The sequence below is a fragment of the Sciurus vulgaris genome (assembly GCF_902686455.1).
Source record: "Sciurus vulgaris genome assembly, chromosome: 10".
Taxonomy (NCBI): domain Eukaryota; kingdom Metazoa; phylum Chordata; class Mammalia; order Rodentia; family Sciuridae; genus Sciurus; species Sciurus vulgaris.
The window spans coordinates 135071076-135091687 of record NC_136470.1 but is presented as its reverse complement, the minus strand read 5'-3'; the positions used below and the strand labels follow the sequence as shown (position 1 = coordinate 135091687).

The 20612-nt window shown below is 43.0% G+C and overlaps 2 protein-coding genes across 6 annotated transcripts in view; one reads left to right on the top strand and one right to left on the bottom strand.

Annotated features, from left to right (window-relative positions):
- HLTF (helicase like transcription factor) overlaps positions 1–10698 on the top strand; it is a 51083-nt gene extending 40385 nt beyond the window's left edge. For 4 of the 5 annotated variants that reach the window (XM_079100503.1, XM_079100501.1, XM_079100502.1 and 1 more), the window contains exons 22-25: positions 368–480; positions 926–1106; positions 4552–4632; positions 7118–10698. In XM_079100503.1, the coding sequence (XP_078956629.1) occupies positions 368–480; positions 926–1106; positions 4552–4632; positions 7118–7270 (528 nt within the window). In that variant the 3' untranslated portion in view covers positions 7271–10698. The remainder of the gene's footprint in view (positions 1–367; positions 481–925; positions 1107–4551; positions 4633–7117) is intronic. The other variant, XM_079100500.1, reaches the window with a different exon arrangement.
- A 1768-nt stretch (positions 10699–12466) lies between these two features.
- GYG1 (glycogenin 1) overlaps positions 12467–20612 on the bottom strand; it is a 31398-nt gene continuing 23252 nt past the window's right edge. Inside the window, 2 exon segments of the mRNA XM_079100506.1 lie at positions 12467–12781; positions 15159–15378. Coding sequence (XP_078956632.1) covers positions 12608–12781; positions 15159–15378 — 394 coding nt within the window. The 3' untranslated portion in view covers positions 12467–12607.

Here is a 20612-nt window from a genome sequence, read left to right as displayed (position 1 = left end):
AATACATATCATGGAACAAAACAGTCGTTCTACTTTCAGTTCTGTCCTTTGAATTTCCTGTTGCTGGCTCTGACATTTTGCTTACTGTATGTGGTGAATTTCAGAGGAGAGAGAAAGGGGTTCAGTTTATTATAGTATTCTTTGAGTCTTTTTAAAAAATTTAGTCTTATTTTGCCTTTTAGTTAAGTAATATGGCAGGACTTTTTTGGACAGCATTTTGGAATTTTATCAGTGCATGTTATATGTATGTATAGAAATATACTGAACCCCATTAATATGAACAATTAACATATGATAAATTTAAAAATTGGGGGCTTATTTTACCATTTGAAAATGGAATCTAATGGGTATCTTAATTTTTTTTCAGATTAATGCTCTAATGCATGCTTTGATTGACTTAAGAAAGAAGAATCCCAACATAAAAAGTTTAGTTGTTTCTCAGTTTACAACGTTCCTGTCTTTAATAGAAACACCACTTAAGTGAGTTCAGTGTTTTTCACTTTGAGTAAAAAGAATAATATATTTGTATTGACTTGAATCACAGAAAAACACCTATTTAATGTTTTGCCGGTTTTAGTCATTTCATCTCTCAAAAGTGATGTTCAGAGTCACAAAAGAGACTGTTTTATGGCAGCATAGGATTCCAAAGATCAGGTCTCCAATTTGTCAGAAAACGTAGTAGCTGGCATGTTAGTTAGGGTGCTCAGTAACACGTTAAAGTAAATTAGCGAGGATTGGGGTAATTAGTGGGAGGGAGGACACTTGCCTAGCATGTGTAAGGCCTTGGGTTGGATCCCCAGTACTGCAAAAATAAACACATACATGCAAACATTAGTGAAAGAATTGATTGACTACTATTTGTAACTAACTTTTGTTTTTTAATACTATATAGTAAGTGTGACTCCTCTTTCTTTGTCCCAATTAGAGCCTCCGGATTTGTGTTTACTCGTTTGGATGGTTCCATGGCCCAGAAGAAAAGGGTTGAATCAATTCAGTGTTTCCAAAACACCGAAGCGGGATCTCCGACTATAATGCTGCTGTCCTTGAAAGCAGGGGGTGTTGGTTTGAATCTTTGTGCAGCTTCTCGGGTATTTTTAATGGATCCAGTAAGTAGCTTTATAGGCTTTTCAACGTGTTATTTCTTTCAGAAAGGTTAAAAACAAACTCTTTGGCAGATACTTTCAGTTATAATTGATTATGAAAATTCTGAAGCAGACTTTAAAATAGGTAATAGCTTAGTAAATGTGTATTTTGGGGGCTTTTTCTTAAGGGGTTTACACATGTCAACTAAAATCCTCACAGAATTCTTATAGTACCCTTATTTTATAGATGAAGGAACTGAAGCAGAGAAGTAAATTGCCCGGCGTCACACAGCTAATAGCACGCAAAACCAGAGTCAAATCTGTGTTAAGTACTGTTTTGCTGAGCTATTCTGCTACTCTTCTGTATGCAGAGTAAATGCCTATGAACTGTAATGCCTAAGTGGTTCATTCAGCCAGTAAGAGATGAGACCCTACTTAGTGTCAAGGAGTGGTACAGGCACTGGGACTCTGACAACTGTTACGTGCTCATCATCTCGAGCTTTATATGGCTAAGAATTGTAAGCCTCTATCCTTAGATTGAGGAGCCCTTGGGTATGACTCAGCAATTTGCATTTTTAACATTGATGATAGGTAGTTAACTCATGTGCAGGTGGTCAGGGATCACAATTTGAGAAACAAATAACTAAATAGAACGTGTGCAGAAAGTTTTCTCACCTAATATTGTGCCGTCACTTGTGGATGTACACGATGGACCTAGAGCAGGAAGAAAGCTGACGTCTGTGTGGAGCCAAGGCCGCATCTGCACAGGAGCGCGTTGTTCCCCACGCACCAGGGGCTGAACTAATTTAATTTCTAGTTGGTGCCGGGTACCACATGGGCTGCTGGCAATCCTGTACTGTTTGTGTGTTTACAGATGGGAGATTCGTGGTCTCACCTGGTAGTCTGAAATTCAGATTTACAACATGTAAAAACGTTATGGATCTTTTATTCTGTGAGGTTTTAGTTGATTCATGTACCAGTGCATCAAGGCTTTTTAAATTTTCCTTCCCCTCAACTGAGGGTAACCTTCACAGTAAGATCACATCCAGTCATATGTAGGCTTTCCTAGGCACAGATCATGGCTGACAGAGGTCCATATTTGCCTTAGCGTGAAGTTTTAAATATTAAAAGAGGTTTATGGTTACTATTTAAACGTGATTATGCCCTGTGCAGTGGCACATGCCTGTAATCCCAGTGTCTCAGGAGGCTGAGGCAGGAGGATTGTGAATTCAAAGCCAGCCTTAGCAGCTTAGTGAGACCCTGTCTCCAAAGTAAAGGGCTGGAGATATGGCTCAGTAGTTAAGTGCCTCAGGTTCAACCCCCAGTACCAAAAAAAGTCACCATAAAGATTGTTTCATATAAATGTAGTACTTATCTAGGAAGCTAATTTTTAGAACAGTTCCCATATTGTTGTGTCTTATTTATATAATCTTAGTACTGGATAAGGAAGAGGTTGTTAATAGAGTCCTTATTATTATAAAGGGTTTTTTTTTTTTTTGGTCCCAGGGATTGCACCCAGGGGTGCTTAACTACTGAGCCACATCTCCGGCCCTTTTAATATTTTATTTTGAGACAGGGTCTCACTAAGTTGCTTAGGACCTGTTAAATTGTTGAGGCTGGCTTTGAACTTGTGATCCTCCTACCTTAGCCTCCTGAGCTGCATGTGCCACCACACTCTGTTATCAGTTAGATACACTTTTAAAGCACTATCTGGCCCATGTGCAGCACATATCTATAATCCCAGCAAGTTGGGAGGCTATAGCAGGAGAATCTCAAGTTTGAGGGAAGCCTGGACAATTTGGTAAGACCCTGTCTTAGAATAAAAAATAAAAAGGTCTGAAGTTGTGGCTCAATGATAGAGTGCCTTTGGGTTCAGCCCCTGGTTCAGCAAAAAAAAACAACCAAAGAACAGACAAATGTTTTTTCTAACTTTAAAACAAAAATCAAGTCCCAGGAAGACAAAATTCAGTTAAAAAATTTGTGAAATCTTTTACCTTTTCATGCAAACATGACCTCCTGAAGTGACTCATTGTTATACTTAATTACTGCATGAGAGTGGGAGCTATGAGTTTTATATATCATGAGAAAAATGGGCCTTCTGATAGTCACGTAGATGTATGTTGTCAACTTGGCTTTAGGTTGCTGGATAAAATACAGGCAACAGCCAAAGACTTTTGACTTGGCTTCTTGCTTGTCCCAGTTTGAAAATGTGTCTGAAATATAAAATATTCAGATAGTATCATACCTGTCAGTACTAGGAAATCATATGCTAAGTGTATCCTTAAATCTAACTTTCACACTGAAAAGGAACCCCAAATTCAAATTACAAGTTAATAGCAAAACCATCCTTTCCCCCAGATCCCAAGGGAACTTAAAAAAGAAAGGAAGTTAAAGTATAATGTTACAAAACTCTCATCTACATATGCATCTGATTTTTTTTTCATATTTCAGCTGGTACTTTGCTGTATAATGTACCTTTTCCTCAAAATTCTATTTTGATTTTGAGCAGTCATCCCATAGTTTACATGTAAAACTTAGTGATCTTTATCTTGATAATTTGTTGATATTATTTAAAAATCAGTTGACTACTGTTTTTCTAGACTACAGACCTCTATCTTTTTGGATATTACCCCCGTTTTATTACATCATCATTTTCTTCTTCAGCTTAGGCAGTTTTTGTAATAATGTCTGTATTAACTGGAAGTCAGACTGATTTTTAATAGTATCAAGAAGTTCTTAAGTAGGTTTTAGGACTTTTGACTAGTCTTGAGATTTTGTTTGGTACTTTTATTTCATGAATGGAGGAAACTGAAAGAAAAAGAACCAGTGACCAGCAAAGGGGGAGAAAACGTTTTCATAAATGGGCCCGAGAATTCCATCTTTTCCATTATAAACTGTCATCTGAGAGAATGTATAAACTTTTATCCATTAAGCATACATGGACCCACTTTAAAGTGAAAAAATCAGAAATTCCTTGATTAATCAGCAGACACTTACCTTGGGTGCCGACCACGTCAGCCTCTTGTTCTTCAGTGTGCGGGTTGAGCAACTTCAGGGTTGAAACATCTGAAGTGCTCTGAAGTTGGGATCTTTTTAAGGACTATCATGACAACACTCAAAAAGTTTTGGATTTGGGAACATTTTGGAATTCAGAGTCCTGGTTTAGGGATGCTCAACCAATCAAGTCTTTGCAAAAATTTCCAAATCTGAAAAACTAAAATCTGAAACACTTCTGGTCCCAGGCTTTTCAGAGAAGAGATACTCAGCCAGTATTCACCAGTGAAGTGAGATGACGTGCGAGATTGTCTGCCTCTTGTCAGAGTGATGGTGGAAGTGGGTTTTTTTCCTCAGTGTATTTACGGTGTCAGCATCTGAATTCAGTCAGAAAAAGATGGTGCATGTTGCTGAAATGAAAGGACTAATGCAGAACTCATCTGGCAGGCAGTACTAAAGCAATCCTGTTCTGCAGGCCTGGAACCCTGCTGCTGAGGACCAGTGCTTTGACAGGTGCCACAGACTTGGCCAGAAGCAAGAAGTTATCATCACTAAAGTGAGTTTCTGAACCCCCTGTTTTAAGATTAGGTCAGTGTGTTTTTTAATGAAACTTATTAAAGTAATGCATGAATACATTGTTGTTATGATTGAGGTAGAAATACAGAGAGCAAAACTCACTTTTTTCTCCTCCTCCTTCAAAATAAGTTGTTCAAGGTCCTTTTCCCCATAGTTACATATATTGTTTTAGGCATACATCTCAAGAAAAAAAATCACTTTAAAATAAACAGGATCATACTTTATTATCCTCCAACATATTCTTTTTCCTTAAACATACTATGTAAGTACATTTAGATCAACATGTTTTTTTATTGTGGTAAAATACACACAACAAATTTTAACATTTTAGCCATAATTTTAAGTGTATAGTTCAGTTGCATTAAGTACCTGCACACTGCAGATGGTTGTGCAGCCATCCCCAGAACTCTTCTGTCATCTCAAACTTAAACCACAGTACCCCATTCCTCCCTCCTGTCCCCTTGGTAACCAGGATTTTACTCTTCTCTGTGATTTTGACTCCTTCTTAAAACCTGCATATAAAAAATTTAGTCCATTTTTCTTCTTGCTAATAAAAATAATGCTATAATGAGCACTGTTTTGCATATATCTTTGTGCATATGTATGAGTACTTCTTTAGGATAGGTTAAAAAAGTAGAATTCTGGATTTAGAATTTTGGTTTGATAACTGTCAGGTTCTTATCAAAAGAGTTTGTAGTATATGAGACTAGTATAAATTTTTGCTTATGTTATGGTGAAAAAAGTGCCCTTCTGATTCGCATTTACCTAAGACCTTGAACATGTTCACATTTCTATTCATCAAGTTTTTCTGAATTGCTTGTATCTTTTGCCAGTTTTCAGTTACAGCAGGAATCTGGTCTTACAGTATAAAGGATGCCTTTATTCATTCTAAGTCATTGGTTCTGTATATTAGAAATGGTTTGTCCCAGGCTCTCTCTTGCCTGTTTTTAAACCTTATGATCTATTTGAAAAAGCTTTAAAATTTTTATGATTTAAAACTGTCAGCTTTTCTTATAGCTTCTGGATTTTTTTAAGTCTTTTTAGAACAGAAGGCTTTATCTTTAGATTTTAAAAACTATTCTCCACTTATTTCTGGTTCTTTTGGAAGATTTGTGTTTGGTGAAAATGGGTCTAATTTTATTCTTTTTCCAAATACAGAACCATTTGGTCACTTTTTTTTTCTTAAGACTTTTTTCCTAATATGAAATGTGCATGTGGCTCTTTTCTAGACTGTTCTGTTCCATTGATCTCTTCCTATTCTCATGACAACATTAGTTTTTATAACAGTGATGGGTTTTTAAAAAATATTTTTTAGTTGGCAATGGATCTTTTATTTATTTATTTATATATGGTGCTGAGAATTGAACCCAGTGCCTCACACGTGCTAGCCAAGTGCTCTGCCACTGAGCCACAGCAATGATTTTTTTTTTTTTTTTAAGTATGTTTTGGTACCTGAGAGGATAGAGTGTTCTCATTATCCTTCATTTGAAAATCATATGGGCTGTTACTATTATTACTCTTAAACTTAGGCAAGAACTATTGATAGGAATTAATTTAATTTCTTCCTTAGCAACAAGGAATGTTTCCATACAGGAACAGAGAGTTTCTGTCGTCATTTATTTAGCTCTTACGTATTGCAGTAAAGTTTTATAATACAACTTCTTTTGTTATTGTGGTAACCGGGACTTCTGCACTTGATTTGCTCCTGTTCCTGTTGGAAATACTTTTATTGTTTTACATTAAATGGTTTTCTTAGTAAATTTCTAGTAGCTTCCTTAATAAGGTTGAACACTTGTCTTATTCCTAGACTAAGTCAGGGTGGATTTTTTTTTTTTCCAGAAATAAATGTTGAATTTTATCAAATGCTTCTTAAGCATCCGCTGAGAAGCTACATGTTTTTTTCCCCTCCCTGTTTGTTTAATGCAATGAATTAATACTAGATAAAGGCTCATTCTTACCTTTCTGGAATTTCTCTCTCAACCTTTTTAGGATAAGGCTAAATTCATTTTTTGCTTGTATTCTAGTTAGACAGAGTGGCTTATATAGTTATTGGGTTGTTTTCCTTCTGTTCTCATCTGTTGAAGTTGTAAGATGTCACCTGTGTCCTGTGGGCTGTAGTCCTCCTATGAGAAGCCATGCTGGGAGGTACAGGGGAGCAGAGCCCAGCTCCAGTGCTCCTCCATCACGTGCTGTTCTCATGGCAATTGAGGAAAAATGAGGAACTGAACAGTTTCTTAGAAATTACTGCACATTTTGGAAAGCTGTATAAGATACAAATCCTTTTGTAGTAAACCAGCATTCTCATCATGTCTGGAATTATTTTTTGTTTTTAGTGGGCAGTCTTGTTATATTTATACTTCATGGCAATTCTTGATATTAATAGGGCTTAGTATTAAAGATTTTAAATAACTGCTTTAAAACTTCTTAACCAATTTTTTTTTTTTTTTTTTTTTTTTTTTTTGTAGTTCATTGTGAAAGATTCTGTTGAAGAAAATATGCTGAAAATACAAAACACAAAAAGAGAACTTGCAGCTGGAGCTTTTGGAACTAAAAAATCAAATGCTAATGAAATGAAACAAGCTAAGATTAATGAAATTCGAACTTTAATTGATTTATAATGTTTGGGATGTTAGTAAGGTCAGTTTGATCAGATACTAAGTTTTGAACATGAGACACAGTACAGAGATTTAGGAATGAGATCTAGAGAAAGTGTCTTCTAAAAGGGGCCTGTTGTTTTATATTAGTAAAGGGGTGTTACTGACACAATCTCTTCTATATATGAACCTATTTTTAATGATACTTCAAATAGCAATAAGTTCCGTTATATACTGTGGCCTAAAATAATTTTTTGGAAAAAAAGTTACTTTGTTATTCAGCTTTTCATAGTATCTCTGCTGAGTATTTTCATATATCTTCCAAGTACTCAGCTTTTTCATATTTCTAGTAAGGTTGAACCTTTTATACTTTTGACCAGTAAAGACTTATTTTTTATGTTGGACACATTTGGTTATTCACCAAAGCCTCTTGATTGGTGATGCAGTGGATCTACAGTCCTTGTAAATGATTAATATATAGATATATACAGATTATAAGAGAATGATTTTATTAGACTTTGAAAAACCACATTTGCATTCCAAAACCAAACCTTAATGAGAGACCAAAGTCCATGTTAGCAAGTTGCTTGCAATATTTTTTTTTTAACAGCTTCATTGGGATATAATTCACATGTGACTTGCAGTTTTATATTCACGAAAAATTTAGGGACTGTGTTAGAATACTATTTTCTCCATTTTTGTCAGGTGGTACTACTTCATTGTTTAAATGTAATTTGATATACAGGGTGTAAATACAGTCTTGGGGTGAGAGGGAAGCAATTCTACCCAATTTGATTTGAATATTTAAATTATGGAATTTAAATAGATATTTCTATAAATAGATACTTTTTATTTATGTAGCTTTTTTTGGAAATAACTATAAATTTTTATAATTCAGAAGACTACTGTATGTGAGAGGCGTGATATCTGGATGGAAGTTGGGCTGGATGACCTCCAAACTCGTTTCAACTCTTAAAGACATCTTAATCCTGAATGTACAGATGTCCTTGTTATGTGTGTTTAGAATCAGAATTTGATTTTGTAACTTAAGTAATTCATCTTTACATTTCTCTTACTTTATGTTAATAAGCAAACTCATAGTAGTTGCCACAGAATTTTAGATGACTCAGGTCATTTAAAAGAAAAAAACTAGAAGCTGCGCAGTCAGGTTTAGGTATTCAGTGGTTTTATTTCCTTAAGGGAATTTATTTTTAATCCAAAGAAGAAATCACTGTAGTAAGAGAGGCATCATGCTTGATGGCAGACTTCAGAGCACCTAAGACTTTACTTCGAGCCTTAGAGGTGAGGTGACTGACAGATGAGAGAGGAGGGCAATGTGGGGCACAGGGGACACACCTGAGGTGTGTGCTAAATACTTCTCCAGCTAAGTCCTCCTCTCCCTGTGTCTAGAGTAGCAGTGGATCTGTCAGCAGGAGTCCTCCCAGCCCCTTTTCTCAGGTGGGGCAGAGGGCCCGCTCTCATCAAGACAGACCTTCTGCGGGGATAGTAGTGGAATGACCTGGGTGGGTCTGCTGGCGTAGGAGCACAGGAAGTTCTTCACCCAGTAGCTCTAGCATTACACAAAATCAGGTGGATCAGATTCTGATTAAATGTGGCACGAGGTTTCCGTGTACACCAGTACTCCTGCTGGATCAAGTACAAATGATTCTTGGGGGAAAGAAATCCCACAGTCTACTCTTATAGGTGGTAAAGGCAAAGCCTTTCCAACTCGCTGTGAAGGTGTAGACGACTCGCAGCTTTGCCCACACACTGAAAAGCTGGTTTTTAAACACAGTCATAAATGATGTTTGGCAAGTCATTTAAAAATGGTTTTGTTTTTGTACAGTTAAGTGGTGTTAAATTTAAAAAAATTTAATTCATCCTAAGAAAATATATAAACCACTGGAATGAAAACTTCACATTATGCTATGCTGTTGTTTTATTATTACATAGAATAATAACTTTAGAAATATATTGTAAACATTGTATTTCCAATCGTGGTTCAAACTGAATTTTGTGGTTCAAACTGGATTTTGTTTTAAAACCAATAAAAATATCAAAAATTGATTAGCTTGCTTGGTGCCATAGTTTTATGACTATTTTCTCATGAAATAAAATGAATCATTAAATCTCATTTACGTGAAGATGAGATTTATATTACATAATTTTTATTGATAGTATGGTGAGAATAATTTACTCCTATTTCCACCTCTTTAAATTTTGTGCAGTTTAACTGGTTAAAATTCTTGTTCAGGCCATGTGTGCATGCCTGTAATCCCAGTGGCTCAGGATGCTGAGGTAAGAGGATCACGAGTTCAAAGCCAGCCTCAGCAGTTTAACAAGGCCCTAAGCAACTTAGTGAAACCCTGTCTCTAAAAAATAAAAAGGGTTGGGAATGTGGCTCGTGGTTAAGCGCCCCTGGGTTCAGTCCCTGGTACTGTCCTCCCAAAAAGTTCTAATTGAGGAATTAGATTGTGTATTGAATTTAAATTTCTGATTCGTTTTAGATTTTCTGATCTAAAACATTGGTCTCAATTTCCTCATCTGTAAGAATGCAATTGCCACGATACCTGTATATACAAATAATACCGTAAAATTATTGAAGGTTTTATCCTTAATTGTACAACTCTAGGCTGGATATAGTTCAATCAAGAACATAATCCCGTGCGTACCAATGAAATTGCCCTCAGTAAGCGAAGGCTTTGTGCCAGTGAGGGTTGAAGACACGTGTGTCTTCCTTACTTGATGTGCAGAGCTTGCCAAGGTTGTCCTCAGGAGCGTCTAGACGAGATTCATGAACATGAGAGCAGAGTGGGTGTCTGACTCTTGATGACTCATTAATGTCAAGGTTTGAACACATTAAGACTGTTTCCAAGGTGTATTCAACACAGGTAAAGGAGGAATAAGATAGATACTTCACACCTACACGTAGACCAGGGCCAGGCATGGGGTGGACCCCACCTGCGTGTGGGAAGTCTGTCTTGGGGTCGGAGCCTGCTGGTCCCCACTGTTCACAAGGGGTAACAAGTCAAGTGCTGATCACCATAAGTGCACACCCACGATTTGATTATGGCCTTTTTGTACATTTTATCAAGCAACCCTTAGTGTTTGGGGGTCCCTGGAAAAGGTCCTGAAGAATGAACTGTGCTGCTTGATGTAAAAAAGTCCTTCACCCTGATGTAAGACCTGTCCTTGGAAGAGCAGGAAAAGAAATCCATTACCTAGTTCAGTGGCTTCCCAGCTACAGCCCGACACACCTTTATGCATATTACATACTATCTTCTAGGTCAACTTGTCACCATTTCTGATTCTAAAAGTTAATCGCCTTCACTAAGGAAATAAAATTTCAAAATTAAGCCCTTTCACTTTAGAGCTTTACCTCATATACTGTGTAAAAAGGAACAAAAGGCACTACATGCAAACACTGGGGTGGTGATAATGTTTGAACCCCCCTAACAAAAAAGTTTGATGCTTTTACATCTTTTCTCAAACAATTTGAATTTTATCTCTTCTAATACCAAGTTTGCATATTGCATGGCCACAAAAATAAGGTGGTATTTATCTGAGAACTTAGGTTTCTCAGTCAGGGACCTAGAAGCCCCAAAGGCAGAAGCTTCTCGAGGCGCACTTCATCCAGAGGGGTCTGTGCACCCACACCACTTGACCCATGGAGGCACTTAAATTTTTGTTAAATGCTTTATGTATTTAAAAATGATAGCACCTCAATTCTCCACCAGTCCAGATAATCCTTGAATCTTCAGAAGTCACTTGTCGTTTAGTATTGTGCAGTTCAGTTACACTCTCAGGCTCTCAAGCTCTTCAGGTACCCAGCCTCCATGGTGGCCCAGCCTCCAGGCATCCAAACCTGGATGTTCACTGGTTCATACTGAGGAATGACCCAAGTAGCCAGAAGAAACAGGGGTGACCGTGAAGGTTAGGTCACAAAAGTTGCTGCAGCTGAGGGACGGTGGTGCATGCCTCTAATCCCAGCAATTTGGGAGGCTGAGGGAGGAGGATTGCAAGTTGGAGGCCAGTCTGGGCAATTCAGTGAGACCCTAAATAACTTAGTGAAAACCGGTCTGAAAATAAAAAGGGCTGGGGATGTGGCTTAGTGGTGAAACACCCCGAGGTTCGATCCCCAGTACCAGACATAAAAGGCACTGCGACTTTTGCTTCATTACACCTCTCAAGTTTCTTCCTGTCATACTCCTCTCCTGAGTTATTCTGCTTACTCATTTTATGATTAAAAGGCCATTTTGGATCCTATCCCTTGCATATGTCCCCGGTAGCCCAGAATCATTTGCAAACAATCATTTAATGCTGCTTCTGAGTAGCAACACTAGAAGTTACTGGGTCCAACACTGATTCTGACAGCCTGAATGATCACTGAGTATGTTCAGGAACAGCCTAATGATTTTAAGGTTACAATATTCCATCTGAATACCCGCTGGGATGCACTGTGGGTGACAGACCAGATAAATTTGACCTCACGTTCCTCCATCTGTCAGATCCATTACCATCACTGCAGAACATTAGTTTTAAATATCTTAGGTAACAGTTTTTAATGCATATACCCCAGTCAAGCTTCACACTGTTTTTTGAGACTGACAAATTCTACAAATTATGAAAAATGTCCTAATAGATATTTTTCATGAGGAGGTGGGGGAAGTACGTAATTAAACAACCAAGAGGTGGCAGGAAGTCTTTATTTTCATACAGGATGCTACTGCAGGTTACCATCAGAGGACACACCGCTGTTTTCAAATATACAGAACCAAGCATGCTGCCTTCACGGTGCATGGAGCATTGGTGAGCGTATTCGGACACTAGGGCTAGGATACGAGATGGGTCGGTGCCATCTGTCAATATGGCTACGAGTCACGGGGCAGTGTTAGCGGCTGCCTTTACCTGAAAGCAGAATTGTCATCACTCTGGCAGGCTCTGAACAATCGGGCAATGCGCGTCCAGTGAAGGGTGTAACAAGCGAGCGGGGGACGTGCACGTCCCATCGGGGGGGAGAGGGACGTGGAGTGTGGTTCTGCACTTTCAGAGATGGTACAGCCATCATGATATTAATACTGGGTCTCCCCTGCCACATCCGTTGGCAGTGGCCACAACGGCGAACTTCTGAACGTTAGCTAAGCCGGTCTAGGGTTAAAAAGCAGAGCACGGTCCGTAACAGAACGACAGCTGCACAGCTTCTGTCTAGCTCTCACCTGATGTCCTGCAAGCAGCTCTGGCCTGCTGAGCTTTAGTGAAAGCCGTAAGAACTGCAGCAGGCTCCTCAGCCCACGCGAGACGCTAAGTGCCAGAAACAGGTGTCTGTGAAGTGGCTGTGTCCACAGGGGGATGGCAGCGCTGCTACTGGAGGTAAGTGTCCAGCTTCCTCTTGATGTTGTCAAAGGAATCTGCTCCCAGGTAATCGGCCTGGCCCTGTTCCCACCGCTCCTTCCGCTCCTCGGAGGATACGAAGGGCTGAGGTGCGGCTGGGCTCTCTCCGAGGGACATGTGTGATATGGCTGCAGAGACATGTTCCTGAAGGAGAGAGCACAGAGACTCCCTGAGAGCCCGAGTCAGACCACTTTCAGGAGTGCAATAAGGTGGAGTAGGTGAGAAAAGCCAGGATGAATTATCATGCAGAGTAGCAAAAACTGAAAAGCAGTACGTGAAACAAACAAAAAAGACACGCAAATACGAGGGTCGTATGGTTGGTTGTTTTTCCTAACGAAATGAAGACTTCTCGACTCGGTGAAAACATTGGGAGAACAAAGGAATTAGGGTCGATGTTTAAGTTCTGCATACCTTTCTACAGAAGCCGCAAGAGAAGGCCAGTGTATAGACCAAGTCTGAGAGCTGCGAACAGTTCATCAGAAAGCGTAAGGGGGGGGGACAAAGGAACACACGTCTCAGGTCAGTCCTCAATCTGCGGGCTCGGAAAGGTTGAGAACTTAAACAAAACGATACCTAGTGCTACGTTTCAGAAGAGCCTGCCCAGAGAGCCACCACAGTACCCAAGGTGCCACTTGCAGGCACAGCTGAAGGGCTGAGACTGTGGATCACGTGTTCTGCCTGCTCAAGCTGTCATCTGGACTGCCAGGTAGCATCTATCCTCGTAGCTTCTGTTAACTTGGCTGGTTTTGAGCAACTGTCTCAATTCCCGTCTTCACCTTCCCTCGTGCTGCGGGAAAAACATGTGAAGGCGGCCAACGCAGCCAACCTACTCTACGTTAGGCCCGTCTGATTGGCGTGCCACACGGGAGGCAGTCATTCTCCGTGCGCCCTTAAGGCGGCCAGGGCTATCCTGCAAAGAGCGCTACGGGGAGAAGGCACTGGAAATCTCGGTGGAGAAAAAAAGGGAATGAAGAAAAACAGTTGTAGCTCTCAACAAAGAAAATGGCGGACCCCGTCTTGAACACCTGTTTCTGTTGCTCCCTACGGACGTAGCCATAAGGGCCGGTGTATGTATTTAAATACACTGGAGCTCCCAGGAGTTTGGGAACAGGCCGTGCTGCAGCTGGGCAAACACAGGGGCCACACTTGACCCTGCCTTTGCCTCACACTTGGAACAGCGGTGGAGAGAGCCTGTTCCAGACGCTCTGCCTCTCAGGACCCTCCCCAGGAGAAGGCCCTGAGGGCCTGGAGTGTACTGGATCCAACTCCCTGTACCTGGGCGTTTCAAGCCTGCTTTCCCATCCTGGGCTCTGACAAGTTCTCCCACCTTAACCAAGGTCTGGCTCAAATTTTTGTGAGGCGAACAGTCTTTCAGAGCCGGATTTGAGTTCCGTCCTGCCACTGTAGTCTGTTAGGTAACTGAGACAAGGTATGCAACTACTTCAAGTCTCAGTTACTTTATCTGAAAGGAGGAGACTTACTGACGGTAGTTCTAAGGGTTAAATAAATAGAGCTAACTTTTATTAAGCACATACAATGAGCCAGGCAGTGTTCCAACTACCGTACAAGTGTTATTCTATGATCCGTACAGAGTACGTAGAGTAAGTGCTAGTTATTTCTCCCTTTCTCATTTCTAACTTTTGGTTTAAATACTAGTGAAGTGACATAACTAATCTAAGCTACTGTAAAAAAGAATCTCCTACAATATTATAAAATCTCTTACAGTTATGGTCAGCTAATTAACTGGTTACCTGATTGTAATTTACCCTTTTGGCTCTGTTTTTATAACAATATGTAACATTTTAATTTCTCATCTTCTTCCAGTTCATCCAAAGGATAAACCTTGGAGGACGACCTTTAAAGTCAGAATACATGCTAAAGAAGGCTGTTACTGTAGATGGGAACATGTCTGCTCCCTCCTACACAGGGATTTCTTCTTAAAGGCCCTACATAATAGGAGTGCAAACAGGAAATCAAAATACTCTGAGAAAAGTATTTATTGTATGTTCATACTATGGTGATTTTTCACTGAAATCTGAGCAGATGGCAAATATAAAATATATTTAAATACCTGAAGTTTTTAAAACTTTAGAAGAGGCATTCTCTTCTTTTGCAGTTCTGGGGATCAAAGCAGGGCCTTCCGCATGCTAGGCAAGCCGCTACTACTGAGCCACACCCCTGGCCTGGTGCTCTCTCTAAATTTACTCCATTAGGAATGATCTTAGAGTCTTTTTATGGACAATGGGCTAAGAATTTTACAGTCAAAATATATATGTGAATATTAAAAAAAAAAAAACAAAAAAACCTAAACATCTTTCTTATCTACTCGGATCTAATGAAATTTTCCACAATCTACCTTTGCCACCTCTGTGGTGGCAATATTTCTCTACACTGTGAGGGTCACTGCTTTCTTTCCCCCAAATCTTAGTTGTGTTTAAAATATGACTAAACGTTCCCCAACTCTATTGTTAGGCCTCAATTTTAAAAGTGCAGTGCTAAACTAAAGGAGAAAAGAACCTACCACATGTCCGTAGGAGCTGGTGTCTTTGACAAGGCCCAAGTGCTGAAGCAGAGGTAAGACGCTGGTGGTAAAGATGTCCCACCAGAGGTGGAGAAACTCTGGGTGAGTCATGGTGGGATCCTGGGACTCACTTTTAACACTTTTTGTTTGGGCGTCGTAAGTGTAATTCCACGGCTTGCCTCGTCCCAGGAAATGCACAACCTTGGCACCTGCACCAAACCTGCCCAATAAACACAACGGTCAGTGGGTTCCCAGTGCTGACGGGAAGATAATGGGCACTTCGTCCTGCGGCTGTGACAGTGCCCCTTCCGCCCCGTAGCAGCGACTGGAAAAGAAACGACCTCGCTGCAAAACTGCAAGGCAGACGCTTTTAAAACCATTCGGTCCTGGGCTAAAGAGAACGCTCAGAAATGCGCAGGTGGCAGGGGTTCAGTGCACGACCCAGGCACAGATCCAGGGCGCACAGGAAAGGCGCGGCTGCGCACAACGCGTTCGGTGTCACCCAGGGAAACTGGGAATGCCCACCGCCGGGAAGCTAAGCTCCCAGGGGCACGTCCTTCAGCTGCCGCCATATGTGTGCATCAGGGGACACAATGGAGCGGGCCACAGCCACGCGGCAGGGCAGCGCGCTCGAAAGAGTCAAAGGAAAGAGCCCTGTGGTGGGTCAGATCAGGCGGCTGCTCAGCCCGCGCATGCTCCCCGCAGCCTGCAGGGCCCAGTGCGGGATGGACAGGGGCCCGAGGGAGCCGGCCAGTGCAAAGTGAGCAGGAGGGAGCATGGCCGGCCCTGGGGTCCGCTCCCTTGCCCGGGAAGTGACAGCTTGCCCCGGAGAAGGTTCTGTGCAGCAAACTGGCCAGTTTTAAGAACATGTTGAACAAAATCGAGTCAAACAATTAAATACATTTGCTTCCACTTACATAAAGTCCAAGTTAAAAAATGTACTGTTTAAAGATTAGAAAACTTGAAGCCACATGTATTTAACCACACCGGGTTACCTGTTGGGGGGAAGGGAAGCTATCACTGGGAAAGGGCCCAAGAGGGGTTTCCAAGGCCTTGGTTTTGTTGTTTCTTTTTTAAAAGTCATTTTAACTGACACATAAAAATATTAAAAATATACATATTAATGAGGTAAGTCATTTTTTGATATATGTATACACTACATAATATTTAAATCAAGTTAAAGATATCTCCCCAAACATTTGTCAGTTCTTGATGGCACAGAATTTCAAACTCCTTCCAGCTTTTTGAAATACGTACTATGTTATTGTTATCTACAGTCACCCAACTGTATCTTTCCATTTCTTCACTTGGGTAATGGGTATTTTAAAACACTGCACATTTTGGGGGCATACTCTTTTGTATATATAACCATATTTTCACAATTAATCATATCCTGAAAGGAGTAGGCATTAAGAGGAGTCTGGTAATAGCTAGAACCAAAAGATCCACATAAAACAGACAACCATAAAGACAACTGTAATGCCACGGGAATCATTACTGCCGTTCCACAGAAAAAGTAGGAATGGATCCAGCATGTGACCGGGGCATCGCCCTCCTTGGTATTTATCTGTAAGAACTAAAGTCAACATTCTAGAGCGATACATGCATACCCATGTTTAAAACAGTACAACTTATAGTAGCCAAGTTATGGATCCAGCCTAGGGGCCGGTCAATGATGCGTGGCTAAAGAAAACGTGCTATTTACACACAGTGTATGTGATGCAGCCATTAGAATCTTATGCAGCCATGAAGAATGAAATTCTGTCATTTGCAGAAACATGGATGGAAATGAAGATCATCATGTTAAGCAAAATAGGTCAGGCTCAGAAAGTCAAGGGCCATGCATGGAAGCTAGAGAGCAAAAAGGGATCTCACAAAAACAGGAAGGAGAACAGGAGAGAATGGAGGTCAGGTGGAGGGAGGAGGGGAGAGGAAGAAAAGGGGACATACTGGGAGAAGAAATGGACCAGACTCCGCTGTGTGGTGTCTGAATATGTCACAGTGAATCCCACCATCAGGCAGAATCGATATGTAATGACAATTTTTTAAGAAAAAAAGAAACTGATTAAAATTTTAAAAAAAGATGACCACAGAGGTGCCAAGGGGGAAGCAGGAACAGCAGGTGCCGAGAAGTCAGAGGTGGAGGGCACCCAGCCGGCCTCCAGGGGACAGCAGGGAGACTCAGCTCCAGGGCAGATGGGACAGGGTGGCTCGTGACAGTACAGGGAATTCAAAGCATGGAGGTGGCTGGTATGGGTGCCCACCTGTGGCGAGCCTGACCAGCTCCCCTCCCATCAGAGCCGGAGAGGAAGCTCTGGGCAGGAGGAAAGGCAAAGCAGGGCAGATGCCGGGCACTGGGCCACCAGGTGGAGTCCAGGGGACCCAGCCAGAGGCAGCTGACGGGGCTGACCACGAGGTAACACTGGAGCAGTCTGCTCAGACAGCAGTCCTCACTCCTAAAGCTTTTTTTTTTTTTTTTTTTTTTAATCATCTAAGCATTTACTATGTTGGGGCCCTGAATTCTTTAGTGACACGGTTAGAAATGATAATATCCGTACGAGGTAGACCTTATTAACATGGTAGTTGAGGCTCAGAGAGACTGAGTCACTCAAGGCCATCCAGCTATTGAGTGACAGAGGTGAGATCTGGTGGTTCTGCTTCTCTCCGAGGCCTGAGCTCTACATGCTGTCCCTCCAAAGATAGGTGAGGAAAAGGAGGTCTACTGGTAAAGATCTTGTAAAGATCCGCCCCTTCCTCCAAGTGCTCATTCCACGCTGTTCCCTCTGAAAGTGAAAGGGGTGCCTGAGAGAGACCCCGTACTTAGAGGGACAGGGAGAGAGTCATCACACCCACATTTGAGCACAGATGAACTATCAGTTAAACAGACACTGTCACACATAGCGGCTGTGCACCACGTGTGTCCAGGATGCTTCTGTCCACACAGGGCCAAATAAGCATTAGCAGCACAAGCCAGAACTCCCAGGGCCGAGCTGACGCTGGGCTGTGGGTATTCCCAAGCAACGACCGGTGGGCAGGATTCTCAGTGGACACTTGTACAGGAAGTAGGGCCCAGACGATGCCTGGGAAAGACGGCAGGGTTCGTCTTCATCAGAACATTCTGATGAAGGGCAGGACCCACCCAGAGGTCTGCACTGCATTGGGGCAGGGGTGGACAGACCCCGCCCATCCCAGCAGCACAAACCTTCCGCCGGAGCAGCGCACACAGGGAGGGGGACAGGCAGGTCCCGCCCGCTCCAGGCTTCTGCTGCTGACTAGACTTCCCTGCCTGGCTCCTCCTGTTAAGCGACCTCTCAGCTCCACCTGCAGGGACATTCACTTCCACATTAGCCTGCGGTACTCAGTACCACAGGTGCGGCGCCAGCTACGATAAAGGACAACGAACGTCGTGCTCTCCTGACGGTCCACAAACGTCACGCAATAGTGACAGCGACGGCTCCCATACGTGAACGCAGGCCCTGGCGAGCATGTGCGCAGAGTAGACCTCGTTTCATCTCCAAAACCACTATGTGAGGAAACCACGGCATGAGGTGGAAGAGTGGCCCAGGATCACTTGGCTGGGGAGCGGCAGGGCTTGGGTTCCAGCCAGGACTCTTCAGCACGACTGGGCTGCTATTGTGAGACGCTCCCAGGATGGTCAGGGCGCTGACAGTGACGTCTGGTAGTGACAGACTAATGTCCGTTAGAACTCCCCACTTACAGACGGTCAGTTTTAATGTGGAACAGGGACACCCCAGTGCAGGTGAGGACCCAGCAACAAAAGTAACCCACATGAAAGAGTTTCAAGGCACACAACTGACCAGCCTGGAGGAGGCCTGATCTTAGGTGCGGTCTGCACCAAGTCCAGGGCGAACGGGAAGGAGGACAAGAAATAGGTAGTGTTTCTTAGGACCAGGCGACCCACAAGGGCTGTGCTGGGCAGCGTCCGTGTCCTCCGGAGCTGCTCCCCACCCAGCACTGCGGTCTGTTTTGGAGCTCACACAGGAAAAGGGCACGAGGTCCTCTGCACCTGTCCACGGAGAAGCTGGTCCTCTGCTGGGGAGGAGCTCACCCTCAGCCTCTGCTCTGTGTCCCATCCTCCTGTGGCTCAGGTCCCCCAGGTGACTGGTTTAGAGGCCTCTGCAACCTCCCTCCCTGGATTCAAGCTGGTTAGGTACCTCCCCAGGTGGCCCAGGGCCTTTCTCTTCAATGTCCATAGGAATGCCTTTTGGGGACAGACCACACCCTGCATCTCCCTGTGGCTTGGGCCTCGGGCGGGTCCCACCTTCAGGAGCCCAGGTTTTCCAGTGTCTCTTGAATGCCAAGTCACTGTCACCTTTCGCCGGCCAGGGGGACCCTTCTTCCTCAACACGCGTTCTTTCCCTCTTGTACCCTTACAAGAGACCCTGCATCTGCTAGAAGACCCATCACTGACCGAGCAGTCTTCAGCCTAAGGACTTTTTTTTTTTTCCCCCTGCGGTGCTGGGGGTTGAACTCAGGGCCTTGTGCTTTCAAGGCAAGCACTCTACCAACTGAGCTATCTCCCCAGCCCTTAAGGACTTCTTGATGAGCCTGACTGAGGCAGAAACAGGTCTTGAGGGTTCTAATGTGGACAAACTGCCCCTTGTGCCCTAAGGTAAGGCATTCCCTGGGTTCAAGAAAGGTGGGGTCCAGAGGGAAGGGACAGGAAGGGGAGCAGGACTCCAGAGGGTGAAGATGCCCCAGCAGTGACCCTGATGGAGGATGCGGTAGGTTTCCTGGCACAAGAGGAGCATCTCACGGGGACTCGGGTGGGAGGAAGAGAGGGCAGGCGTGAGGAAGACGCAGAGGGAACCAGAAATCATGCAGAGGCTTCAGATGGCAGCAGACAGGCTGTGATCAGCCCTCTTTCTGTCCAGGAAGGAACCAGAATGGTTCTGGATGCTTCAGGTATGTAGATCACTGCGCCTGCCACTCACCTAACATCTGTGAGAAGGGACAGCAGCAGGAGCAGGAGGCGGCGGCCCAGGACTCTGTGAGAAGCGCAGGTCTGGGCAGCCAGGGACCCCTGAGGTGGCAGGAGGGCCAAGCAAGTGTGGACTCAGGCAGTTGCTCAGTGGGGAACAGCCTGAGGCTCGCACAGGAGCCTGGGAGGGAGGCCAAGGTGGGTCAGGCAGATGTAAGCAAGGTGGTCATCAGAGCGCAGGCGCCCTGGACTCAGGTCCGGGCGCCGTCTGGGCCCACACCCGCCCTCTTGCGTCAGGTGTGGGAGGACATCGCTCCCACGGCAGAGCTGCGTAATCACGCAGCGCAGGAGCCTGGCAGGCGTGTGCGGCTACAAGCTCTCAGGACCGCACACTGTACACAGAAAAGGGAGCCAAAGTCTCCAAAAATGGTTTTTGTTTTTTTTTTTTAATCTACAGTTTCAATTAATCTAGATGTAGGTCTCAAGTCACTATTTTTCAGTCTGGATTATGT